Here is a 12,972-nt window from a genome sequence, read left to right as displayed (position 1 = left end):
TGATGTAATTCAGAAATATTTAATAATACCATAGCTACTGACAAAAACATTCAGATAGCTTATAATAAAAGAACCATTAAAACCAATATTGTTAGTTGCTCAGTCATGTCCAGCTCTTTGCCACCCCAAGGACTGTAGCCTGCTAGGCTCCTCTGTCCATGGGATTCTCCAGGCAAGTGTAGTGGGTTGCCATTTACTTCTGGAGAGGATCTTCCCGACCCAGGGATCAAACCTAGGTCTCCTACATTGCAGAAAGATTCTTTTACCATCTGAGCTACAGGGAATCAGGGTAAAAGAATAAGTGTGTGTGTGTGTGTGTGTGTGTGTGTGTGTGTGTGAGTCACTCACGCATGCCCAGCTCTTCACCACCTTATGGACTGTAGCCCACCAGGCTCCTCTCTCCATGGAATTCTCCAAGCAAGAATACTGGAATGTGTAGCCATTCCCTTCTCCAGGGCATCTTCCCAACTCAGGGATTGAACCCTGATCTCCTGCATTGCAGGTGGATTTTTTACCATCTGAGCCACGCTTTTGAACTGTAGTGTTGAAGAAGATTCTTGAGAGTCCCTGGGACAGCAAGAAGATTAAACCAGTCAATCCTAAAAGAAATCGATCCTGAATATTCATTAGAAGGACTGATGCTGAAGCTCCAGTACTTTGGTCACCTGATGTGAAGAGCCGACTCACTGGAAAAGACCCAGTGCAGCTGGGAAAAACTGAGGGCAGGAGGAGAAGGGGACGACAGGACGAGATGGTTGGAGGGCATTCTGACTTAATGGACATGAGTTTGAGCAAGCTCTGGGAGATGGTGAAGAACAGGGAAGCCTGGCAGTCCATGGGGTCACAAAGAGTCAAATGTGACTGAGCGACTGAAAAACAGCAACTAAATAAGTACCTTTAAGTTCTAAGAAGTATTTATCATGTAGTTTTTTCAGTTAAACAATAATATGAATACATATTTTTAATTAAAATAACAGTTTGTAAAATATGCAGAAACAAGCCCTGTAAGTATTTTTAATACATCAACCCTTAATAAAAGCCATGAAAGGACTGTTTATAAGGAACTAAAAGCAATAAACCAGCTATATAGGTTTCTGGTGATCTGTGTTAATACAGGAATAGAGATTAGTAATCCACAGAAAGTTGCTTATGTATTAATTTTGAGAAGAATCAGCAAGGGAAAGCTTAGGGAAACACTTCATCTTTCTAGCTTTTCTCTTACTCAGTCGCTTCAGTTGTGTCCGACTCTTTGTGACCTATGGGCTGTAGCCCACCAGGCTCCTCTGTGGGATTCTTCAGACAAGAATACTGGAGTGGGTGGCCATGTCCTCCTCCAGGGGATCTTCCCTACCCAGGAATTTAACCCATATTTACTGCATCTCCTGCATTGCAAGGAGGTTCTTTACCCCCTGAGCCACCTGGGAAGCCCAGTCTTACCAGTTATTTTTATGATACATTTCTAAGACATGTACTTTTATATTAAAAGACTATTCAGTCTGCTTAATCCTTGAAATTCTTCTAGGATCTAGACCCAAAATTAGTTTCTTCAACCAGGAAAGCAAAGGAACAGATTTTACTCTTGGGAGTCAGTTTTTACTTTTTGTTTTTGCCAAGCATCCACTTCACTGTGCTATGGTTTTGATCTTCTCCAGAATAAGAAATGTGGAAGGGGCTTTCTCCTCCCCTTCATCTTGGCCTCATAAACTCCCCCTAGAAATCCTTTAAAACTGTCTTAAAAAGAAAAGAGATGAATTGCCATCCGTTCTATAGCTCTTCCCTGCCCAGCCTTCCTAAAGACGATTGTAAAACCAAGATAAATCACCGTCTTGAGTTGCTAGCAGATTTCTGCCTGCTGTGAATCTACAGATGTGGGATTCTTTCATCACCCTGTTTTTCTTCCTTGTTGAATGGTGTCTGGGTTCTGCATGTGCTGTTTATATCTTTGCATTTATCAGCATAAATATGATTGTAGAACTTCTTCAGAAGGTAATAAGTTGGTCACTTTTCCAATTTCGTTTAAGGACTAGTCTGATTTAGACAATCACGGGGTCTGATCTGTATGAAACTCAGCAGATGTCTTTTATCTTTTGATAAAAGAAGTTGTGGATTCACAAAGTAATAGCCCAAAAAATGTGAGAATGAAGAATGTTTGAAATACAACATTACTAGGGAAGATTTCTTGTCAGGACTTAAAAAAAAAAAAAAAGCTGCTGCAAATGTCTACAGAGTGAATGAAACCAAAGGCTTTATAGTTGATACACTTCTGAATTCAGCAGTCACATCACTGTCGCAGTGTTCTGAGGTTATACACCTGGGACAAAGTAGCATTTTCATGGCACATCCTGAAAAGGCACTTTTTCCTGAAATTTCCCTCTCTCTCCCTACATTGATGAGGACAGCTGGGACCCTGCACTTTCCCACTTTCAGAGGGAAAGAAGAGTATTGGTCTCATATCAATTACAATAGAAAACCTTGTCAATAACACAGACAAACCACGCTTTGTATCATTTTATGTAAAATAAATAAATAGACATACCATTTCACCCTCATTTCCCCTAAGCCACACCCTTGCCTGACTTTATAGATCTTTGGGTGATAAACATGTTATTGATTTGTAAGTCTCTGGTGCCCTGAAAAGGCATTCTAGAAATCCAAGAGTATGATAATTAATACTCTATAGTTAGATGGCATCTCATAGTTTTGGAAACTTTCTCACATCCTTCCTTTTGATTCCTACAACAGCCCCAACAAAATAAATGTTGAAGTGTTGTTATTATTATTTCATTTAGGCAGGTGTGGAAATGGGGTCCCCAAGGAGGTAAAGAACTTGCCCAGGGTCATCGAGCAGGGGAGCGAGAGCTCAGCCTGAGGTCACGCGTCCCCCCTTCTCAGAGGCAGCACAGCCTTGAAAGTGTCCCCACCGTCACCTTCTTTGGCTGATGCTGGGCAAGATGTTTTGCCTCACTCTGTCTGTTTCCTCAGTGACAGAGTAAATGGTGTGTATCCCAAAGATGAGTGAGTGAGATTAAACGAGATAATGCACGTGAAGTTGTTATACTTTGGGGACTTCCCTGGTGATCCAGTGGTTAAGAATCCGCCTTGCGGTGCAGGAGATGTGGGTTCAGTCCCTGGTCAGTGAACTAAGATCCACATGCCGTGGAACCACTAAGCCCGAGCCCTGCAACTCCTGAGCGCACACGCTCCAGAGCCCCCTTGTACCACAGCTAATGAGTCCAAGCCCTGCAGTGAAAGATGCCATGCCTCATGGTGCAGCAGGAATTCCACATGCTCTAAGACCGGATGCAGCCAAATAAATAAACACTCTTTTAAAAGTTATCCTTCGACCTCTTTGTTTGTTTGTTTGTTTTTGATTACTTCTTAAGCCACAGAAAGGCTAGACAGAAAGAGGCCCTCTGATTGTATTATACCTCTACTTGTACCTTTTCCTAAAAACCTTTTAAGGAAAACATTAAAGCTCGTGAAATTCAAAATTTGTTATGAAACTATTTTCGTATGTTTCCGGGTCTGTCTTATTTCACTGATTCAATCTTTCGGCCGTTATTTCTACCATGTGCCAGGTTACCATGTGAATCAAGGATTCGTGTTATTCAGTATCATGCCCGTCTTCTTTCCAAGCAGATGTTATAATTTTCTAGTTGGAGTCACACATATTAGTCTTCAAATGTTTTTCTTTTCAAGGTTTGAACTTGTGCTCCTGAGCAGGAGTGACCACTGACCTGCTCGAGCACAAAGGGAATGTATGGGGTACACTGTTTACAGTATTCTTTTAGGAAAAGCATCATCAACCGCTAAATAATAGTATTTTTGTGTCTCAGCACATAACACACGTGTCAATATCTCACGATGGCCGTTCTTGTATTTGCAGGTTTAGTAACGTCATCAGAGCCCATACGCGTCTGGAGTCAAGATACAGCAACAGTTCAGGAGGCTCATACGATGAGGATAAAAGTAAGCACTAACAGGCTGAGGGCTTTCAGATGGAGGGCAAATGGTTAGTGAATGCAAAATGAGTATCATGATTATTCTTGTTCTGATCAGTAAAAAGAAGCCCGCAAATAATTAAGTAACCATTTAATCCTGCCATGCAGAGAGTCAGTCTCTTCAAAGTAAAAACAAACCAAACAGTAGATGAATCAGAATTAGGAAGACTTTGAGCTACTACCTAAAACCGTATTTTTGTCTTCTTGGCCCTTTTCCTGGGTGATGCATTTGGCAAAAAGCTAGTACAAGGTTGTCTCTTTGAAAACAAAGATTTCCGTTCAGTTCTCCTGCCTGTCTTGGGAGTGGATTTAACCTTTAAGCTTTGTGAGTCAGCTCACCCAGGATAGATCTGTTTTCATATTTAATTTCTCAGGGACCGAGTGAAAACCATGCCAGACTGGGAGATACGATTGTCCCAGGAATCACACTGTACCTTGGGAAGCTGGAAAAACTGGAAAGATCAACGCGTTCATTGATTTTGTTTAAGTCTCGGACAGGTTGTACACTTATTGGTCATTGGTCAGGGAGTGGTCTCAGTTACTTGTTCACAAGTTGTAGGAATTCTGGAAACAGAGAACATTCCCAGTGACATATTAGCTGTGTAAGGAAATTGGTAAACTATCTTCTGGAACTTACTTGTTTGGGTGGAAATCATAATATGATATCTCATGAGTTAGATCCAATTTGTAAGTTGGCGCACGGAGCTTTTGTACTGGTTGTTTTGAATTATTTTGTTCTTGTGGGAAATGTGCAGAGTACAGTGAGAGCTAAGTATTTTAGGTTGGCCAAAAAGTTTGTTCAGGGTTTTCAGTACAATGTTATGAAAAACCCGAATAAGCTTTTTGGCCAACCCAGTAGTTCTAATGACACTACATTTCAGTTTTACTTATTAATGCACAGATAGGCAATTCACCATTCACAATATCAGTGGAAGGAATGTCTGAAATCCATGTGGTATTGCCATACTCAGGTTGAGTTTTAACTGTGCTCATGTGTTCAGTCATGTCTGGCTCTTTGTGACCCCATGGACTGTAGCCTGCCAAGCTCCTCTGTCCATGGGATTTCCTAGGCAGGAATAGTGGAGTGGGTCACCATCCCCTCCTCCAAGGGATCTTCCCGACCCAGGGATTGAACCCACGTCTCTTGCGTCTTCTGCATTGGCAGGCAAAATCTTTACCACTAGGGTCACCTGGGAAGCCCAAGTTTTAACTGTGTCCCTATAAAACCTTTCTCTAGAACAGTTAGTATGAAGCTGGGGCCAGGGGAAGCTTATGCATTTTCCCTCATTTCTGTGCCCATCAGGGTACTTGGCCTTCCAGACACCCAACAGTTGCATTTCAAGAGCATAGACCATTAGTTCTAGGCAGGACCACATTTTATAGATGAGGAGAGCAATACCTGAGGGATGGAGTTGTTGGTTCAAGAACAGTCTCCTTGCTATACATAAAATTTATGTTATCTCCTTGGTAACATAAAATTTTGAGGACAGAAAAATTGAGTCATGGAAATGTTAGGCAGTCGAATCCTGGCTTCCCCAGAATGTGACAGGCATGCTGTAAAGAAGCATAACATTCTATGACTGTGGATTTTACATTAGGAATATTGTTGCACTTCGACCAGTTGATTCCGTCAAAGTGTATCTCTTTGTTCTGGGCTCAGGACACAGAATTTGGTAGAAAACACTGTAAAAAAGTAATAATCATTTTGAAAATACATCTTCAGAGCCCTCTGGTATTGAAACTTTACATTCCTTATGTATTTTAAAATAGTGACTTTCAGAGGGTAATTATAACAAAATGAGCAACCATGTCATTATATAAACTCAGATCACTGGCTTTAGGGATAAAGAGAAAAAGTAATAGAAGTATGTATAAAGGGAAAGAAAAACTACTGTGAATGAAAATAAGGCAGAAGAGTAGTCTAGTATTATCATCATGGCCTCTGTTTTACCCGGAAATGGTTATAACTTGGCATAAACAGCATCTTACTGGGTATGGTACTTGAATTTGATTGAGTCATGTGTCAGTAATATTCTTCACATGATTACTGATATTAACCAGGGAAATTAAAGTTCAGAGTAAGTAGTTGGGTTACTGAGAGCTCAAATCTTAAATTTCTCAAGTCAAAGAAAAATGGAAATCAAGCTACTCAAACAGATCCTCATCATAGAAAGTCCATAAAATAAATGCTAAAATCCTTTTCTAGTTGTCAAGTAACAGAATTGACTTCAGCTGTCCCAGACGAAGCAGTCCATCCGGTAGGGCATAAGTACCCTCAGAACTTTGGTAACTCGATCCTGCCTGATGCATTTTTGGTTCTAGCTACCCAGTGATGGGTACAGTCTATGCCATGAGAGAAGCAAAGGTTTGCAAGCTCAGTTCCAAACCTTATGACTGGCTGTATGATATATGTCAGGGGTAGTTATTTTCTGCCTGAATTCCTGAGGGTATGAGCAGGGCTAAGAAGAATGAGAAGGGATCAGGAGAGGCCTCATGGCCCAGCGCTTCCTAGTCTGGGTTTATCTAAAAAGAAAGGTGCAGCCTCTTTAAAGTATTTTCTTATTTAAAAAAAAAATACCACCTTGGATAAAGTGGACAGGCAAACAGATTCAGACCTAGTCTATAAAGTTGGTGAACAGCATCTGGCATGGTCACAGAACAGCAAAGAAAGGCAAGGTGTCTGGGGTGCAACGAGCAGAGGGCACGAAATAGGAAATAAACCAAGAAACAGGAGGGAGGTCTTGTCAGGCCTTATAGGGCCTGGAGTGAAGTGAATGCTGGATTTCATTTTGAGTGTGAAGGGGAGCCACTGGCCAGTGGTACGCAGAGAAAGGGACTCTGAATGGACTTCTGTTTTCAAAGGATGGCTCTGGGGACTTCCCTGGTGGTCTAGTGGTTAATTCTTCGCCTTCCAGTGCAGGGGGTGTGGGTTCAATCCCTGATTGGGGAGCTAAGATCCCACATGCCTCCAGGCCGAAAAAAAACGAAACATAAAACAGAAGTGATATTGTAACAGATTTAATAAAGACTTTAAAAATTGTCTACATTAAAAAAAAAATCTTAAAAAAAGGAGGATGACTCTGGCCACTCTGCTGAGAATAGACTGCAGAGGGTTAAGCATGGAGGCAGGGAGGTGGTAGGAGGCTGTGCCTCCTGGGAGAGATGGTGAGGGCTCAGCCCAGGATGGCAGTGATAGAGATGGTGAGAAGTGGTCATCTCTTGGGTTTGTTTTGAGGGAGAGCTTACTGAATATGCGGCTGGTGGCAAGTTACTTAACCTCAGCGTCCCCTCTACAAAATTGGGATAATAGGTACCTATTATTGGGTTATTTATACATGAAATATATAGACCATTGCCTGACATAAAGTAACCTCTCTCTGTTGTTAGTTGCTCAATCGCGTCCGACTCTTTTGCAGCCCCATGGACTATAGCCCACCAGGCTCCTCTATTCATGGGATTCTCCAGGCAAGAATACTGGAGTGGGTTGCCATTCCTTCTCCAAAGGATCTTCCCAACCCAGGGATCAAACCCACATCTCCTGCATTGGCAGGCAGATTCTTTATCACTGAGCCACCAAGGAAGCCCAAGCTGTCTCTCCCTTAGTTCTGACTTTATTATTTTTATTATTACTGTCCCACCATCGTCATGGTTATTAGAAATATAAGCAACTATGGCTGATTTCATGTTGATGTTTGGCAGAAGCCAACATAATTCTGTAAAGCAATTATCCTTCAATTAAAAAAAAATTTAAAAAAATATATATATATATAAGTGAGAAGTCAGGGAGGATTCCCAGGCTCCCATCCTGAGTGAACTGAAAATAAGAAATCACGTTTTACTGAGATGGAGGAGACGAGAGAAGGAGTGAGTTGTCACAGTGATGGGAATTCACGTGATGTAGGGTTTTTCTTCTGTATCTATGTTTTCAGTCGGTCTATAATGAATAACTATAAATTAGATATCCAAGAAATAAAGGAATGAAAGAAACTTAATCAAGTAATTCCAGCCCATTTGATCATATAATTTCATACTCACCAAATGGAATGGTTAGATCATATAATTTCATACTCACCAAATGGAATGGTTAGGAAGTTATTTTTACAAGCACAAATTTGTAAGTTGCTTTCTAAAAAGGCAAGTTGGGAAAACAAGCAGCTTCTCTCCCTGTAAATGAAGCACATTCGTCTTTCTCACACTACAGATGACCCAATTTCTCCCTACACCGGCTGGCTTCTGACGATCACAGAGACCAAACAGCCGCAGCCCCTACCCATGCCATGCACGGGAGGGTGCTGGGCCCCGCTGGTGGACTACCTCCCAGAGACCATCACCCCCCGGGGGCCACTCCACAGGTGAGTAGCACGTGCAGATAGAGGGGAGTGGCCGCTTAGCTCTGACTGGATTTTTCTTCCTATGAAAAGAGAAACCTGTTCCAGGTCCCATCAGTTGAAATGATGTTTGAAACCAGAGGGAACACAAGCGACTTGAACTGCAGCTCTCAGCATACTGACTGACTTTGGTCGAACATTAACCAGTGTGCAAAGCTGCCTTGCAGCCCTTTGAAGTTTCCCTTGATGTGCCCTTAGTGTGGGCGTTCATTCTGTTATGCCTTTTCGATTGTGAGCAGCTAAACGAAAGAACCTTTGTCTTCCGAGTCTCTTCATCCCTCAGCCCTTATTTTCAAGTGACCAGTAGAGTCCCCATTATGTGAATTAGCTCAAGTGAAGTTTCTTCTCCTCATGGAGCTCTGTGCTGTATTAGAAGTTAAACTCCATTTTCCTGGAATCAGGGTCTCACCTAATTCTCCAAGGCTGATGAGTTGGACAGGATTGTGCCCCAACGACCTGTTGGTCTGTTTCTGTCCTCTTCGGACATGGCGTTGACGGCATCACTTTCACTGATTAGGTGCAATGTCGCTGTCATCTTTATGACTGAGATGGTGGTGGACCACAGTGTCAGAGAGGACTGGGCTCTTCACCTCCCGCTGCTGCTCCATGCTGTCTTCTTAGGTAAGCCTGGGACCCAGAGGAATTCTGGCCATTAGAGTGCCACACAAGTCATCCCAGGGAGCTGCCCTTTTACGTGGCCATCCTGCTTTTCTGAAATACCTAATATCTTCTGTTTTTCACCATCCTTTCTGTGACATCTCTATAATTCCAGTTGATCAGTCATTGTTTAAAGTTGTCCTGGCACCATAACAGAGAATGATACCTCATCCATGCTACTTCTGTAGAGATACTCAAAACAAGCTGGACTTCTTTCAGGGGCTTTGGTTCTCCATGATAAATTTAAAGCCCCGAGACACAGTCAGTGCATAGAGAGAAAGAATGTAGAACATGGTCGGCTAAGCACTGAGGTTTTAAAATACCCAAGGTGCAGAGCGAAGAAAATGGAAAGAGGAATCAGCCAGGCAGGGAGACTCAGAGAGAGAGAGATAAAGTTAGAAACCTTTAGTAACAGGGAAGAGAACATCTCAGGAAAGAGGAATGCTAAGCATGTCAGATGCTACAGAGAGGTCAAGAAAAGTCCATCTGTCAGCATTTCAGAAGAACATTTTTTAAGGAAGAAAACATCTGATTTTCCTAAGCCTGATTTCTTTATGTCGGTAACAAACTAACAAAGGAAACTAAACATTCGTCTGACGTGTTCCTCGTGTTCCTCCCGGGCATCTTGGAATCTTTGCCATCCCTGGAATCCAGACGAGCTGAAGGTTTGTTTATATTAAGAGATTGCACCGTTTCGTTCCAGGTTTGGACCATTACCGGCCCGAAGTCTTTGAACACAGCAAAAAATTGCTTCTTCACCTCCTGATCGCCCTCTCCTGCAACAGCAATTTCCATGCCATTGCTTCTGTGCTCCTGCAGACTCGAGAGATGGGCGAAGCCAAGACTCTAACCGTGCAGCCAGCTTATCAGCCCGAGTACCTCTACACAGGTAACACAAGGAGGAGGGGCCGGGAGCCTGAGACAGTGTCACAAGTCTGAGGGTACCTGGGGGTGTCCCTGGAGCCCACATCAATGTCTCTGCTTTTACCCTCACCCTGGCTTTCTAAGGGATAAAATATGCACCACTATGCACAATAAATATGCACTATTTTACTTGATGTTAAATCCTTCATATTTCCAAATATACTTTTTAAATTATTACTGTGATTGATATTTTCATTAAATATGTTATGAAAAAAATTAATATCCATTGACTGAGAGAGCATGAGTCTGGAACACCCATGGAGGAGAGTGTGCAGAACAGTGACCGCCTGCAGCATTTTGAGACCAGGTATCACCAAGGCGCCAGACATTTCCCTATGTACCTTGAGACATAATTACAGTAAATTAATATACACATTCAGAGTTCTGGGCACATTTATGCAAAACATTGTGTATAACCTACTTATCGCTGTTATCCTCAAAAATAGTATCATGTCATATAGTTAAATCGTCTGTTACCCAAGAATAATTTACCTACAGCACAGTTAGGTACAGATGTGTAACAGAGCTATTCATCAGTCAGTGGGCGTGTGAAAGCATGCACACACAGACACACACACTCACTTCTTTTGCAGAAAGCGTCAGTTAAAACACCAGAGCATCAAATGATTTGCTAAGTGTTAGAAAAAGGCTGATTAAGTGAGCTTAATCAGAAGACTCGGTATTTTGAAGATCTTTGTATCTTAGCACAAATGGTTCCATGCCATCCTTTTTATGTCCTGCATAGTATCCATGGCACCCCACTCCAGTACTCTTGCCTGGAAAATCCATGGACAGAGGAGCCTGGTGGGCTGCAGTCCATGGGGTCACTAAGAGTCGGACACGACTGAGCGACTTCACTTTCACTTTTCACTTTCCTGCATTGGAGAAGGAAATGGCAACCCACTCCAGTGTTCCTGCCTGGAGAATCCCAGGGACGGGGGTGCCTAATGGGCTGCTGTCTATGGGGTCGCACAGAGTCGGACATGACTGAAGCGACTTAGCAGCAGCAGCAGCAGCAACATAGTATCCATTGAACCACGTATCTTAACTCATATGTTTCTTATCCACACCTGGAGAAATTGTTCTGGTTTGTGTCTGTTTTGCTTCTTGGCCAATATACAAAATGCCTCCATGAGCCCCTAGGCTCATATACCTTGATGTACTTTTAATCAGTATATCTCCAGGATACATTTCTTAGTTTGTAGTTATTGGGTCAAACAAAAGATGGATGTCTTTAAATTTTTTTTATTGATATTGCAAATTGTTCTCCAAGATTGTTGCACTAATTTAAACCCACAGTATTCAAGAGTGTGTATTGCACGCCTACTATTACTAAACTTGTTTGTCTTTACCAGTTTGATAAATAAAAGGTGGTATCTTGGGGGAGAAAAGGGGGGAAAAAAAGACACCGAAGTAGAAAATAGCAGAGCACCATCTATTACCAAATCACACTGGTTTACACAGCAGTGCAACTATTCCATAAGCAAAGAAAGAGTTCCAGTCTTGTTTAATCCTGCTGCTAAGTCACTTCAGTCGTATCCAACTCTGTGCGACCCCATAGACGGCAGCCCACCAGGCTCCGCTGTCCCTGGGATTCTCCAGGCAAGAACGCTGGAGTGGGTTGCCATTTCCTTCTCCAGTGTATGAAAGTGAAAAGTGAAAGTCAAGTCGCTCAGTCATGTCCAACCCTCAGCGACCCTATGGACTGCAGCCTACCAGGCTCCTCCGCCCATGGGATTTTCCAGGCAAGAGTACTGGAGTGGGATGCCATTGCCTTCTCCGTGTTTAATCATAGCCATAGTCAAAAATCAAGTGTTTTTTTCCCAAAAAATGTAAATAACGGCACACCTCCTGATGCACACCTCCCGACCTCATTCACTGCCTGCCCTGCACATCCCACCTGGACTTCGTCTCCCACCAGGTGGCTTCGACTTCCTGAGAGAGGACCAGTCGTCCCCGGTGCCAGACTCAGGGCTCAGCTCCAGCTCCACTTCATCCAGCATCAGTCTAGGAGGCAGCAGTGGGAACCTCCCACAGATGACCCAGGAGGTAGAAGATGCGGACGCAGCTGCCGACTCAGATGAGAAGGCAAACAAGCTCATTGAATTTCTGACGACCAGGTAAGGGAGTCAGGAGATGGGCTGCTGTTTTGGGGTCAGTCTTTTGGAAGAGTGCCATCACTTTAAAACCGCAGATGAAAATTCTAATGAAGTCTCCTCTCTTCTGAATTGCATCTGCTGGCGTCTGTGTACGAGGCAGACCCTGGGAGGCGCTGTCTACGACTCCCCTGATGTCACAGTGGAGGAGCAGGGAGATTTCCTGCCTAATGAGCAGGTAGCAGATGCGGGCAGGAGGCAAGCATGACTTTCACCATCTATTAGAGCTACCAGCCTCTGGGAGTTCCAAGACTTGGCAGAGAACATCGCTCTGGAAACCCAAAGTATTAGCCATGGTCAACCCAGTAGCAGCTGCAGAGCGGGGACCTCTGTCTGCTCATCTAGTCCAAAGGGTCACTTATAAATGGAATTCAGGAATCAGAAACAATCAGACACATGATGGAAAAGGAATCCAACTAATAAGAGATCAAAGTCAAGAAAACTGCGAGTGATCCCGTTTTTTTTCAGATTTTATGGTTTTTTCAAGGAATGATTTAGCTTTTGGTTCAATTTTCATAGTTCAGTTCATCATTCAGTCATGTCCAACTCTTTGTGACCCCATGAACCACAGCACGCCAGGCCTCCCTGTTCATCACCAAGTGCCAGAGTCTACCCAAACCCATGTCCATTGAGTTGGTGATGCCATCCAACCATCTCATCCTCTGTTGTCTCCTTCTCCTCCTGCCCTCAATCTTTCCCAGCATCAGGGTCTTTTCCAGTGAGTCAGCTCTTCGCATCAGGTGACCAAAATATTGGAGTTTCAGCTTCAACATCAGTCCTTCCAATGAATATTCAGGACTGATCTCCTTTAGGATGGACTGGTTGGATCTCTTTGCAGTCCAAGGG

General features: G+C 43.1%; 1 protein-coding gene across 8 annotated transcripts in view; it reads left to right on the top strand.

Annotated features, from left to right (window-relative positions):
* FRY (FRY microtubule binding protein) overlaps nucleotides 1-12,972 on the top strand; it is a 329,636-nt gene that overhangs the window by 262,292 nt on the left and 54,372 nt on the right. For all 8 annotated transcript variants that reach the window (XM_070800572.1, XM_070800573.1, XM_019971430.2 and 5 more), the window contains 5 exons: nucleotides 3,887-3,969; nucleotides 8,203-8,353; nucleotides 8,907-9,010; nucleotides 9,750-9,935; nucleotides 11,892-12,090. In XM_070800572.1, coding sequence (XP_070656673.1) covers nucleotides 3,887-3,969; nucleotides 8,203-8,353; nucleotides 8,907-9,010; nucleotides 9,750-9,935; nucleotides 11,892-12,090 — 723 coding nt within the window. The remainder of the gene's footprint in view (nucleotides 1-3,886; nucleotides 3,970-8,202; nucleotides 8,354-8,906; nucleotides 9,011-9,749; nucleotides 9,936-11,891; nucleotides 12,091-12,972) is intronic.

Source organism: Bos indicus, chromosome 12 (genome assembly GCF_029378745.1).
Source record: "Bos indicus isolate NIAB-ARS_2022 breed Sahiwal x Tharparkar chromosome 12, NIAB-ARS_B.indTharparkar_mat_pri_1.0, whole genome shotgun sequence".
Classification (NCBI taxonomy): domain Eukaryota; kingdom Metazoa; phylum Chordata; class Mammalia; order Artiodactyla; family Bovidae; genus Bos; species Bos indicus.
The sequence above is the reverse complement of the archived record's forward strand: the minus strand, read 5'-3'. Positions and strand labels throughout refer to the sequence as shown.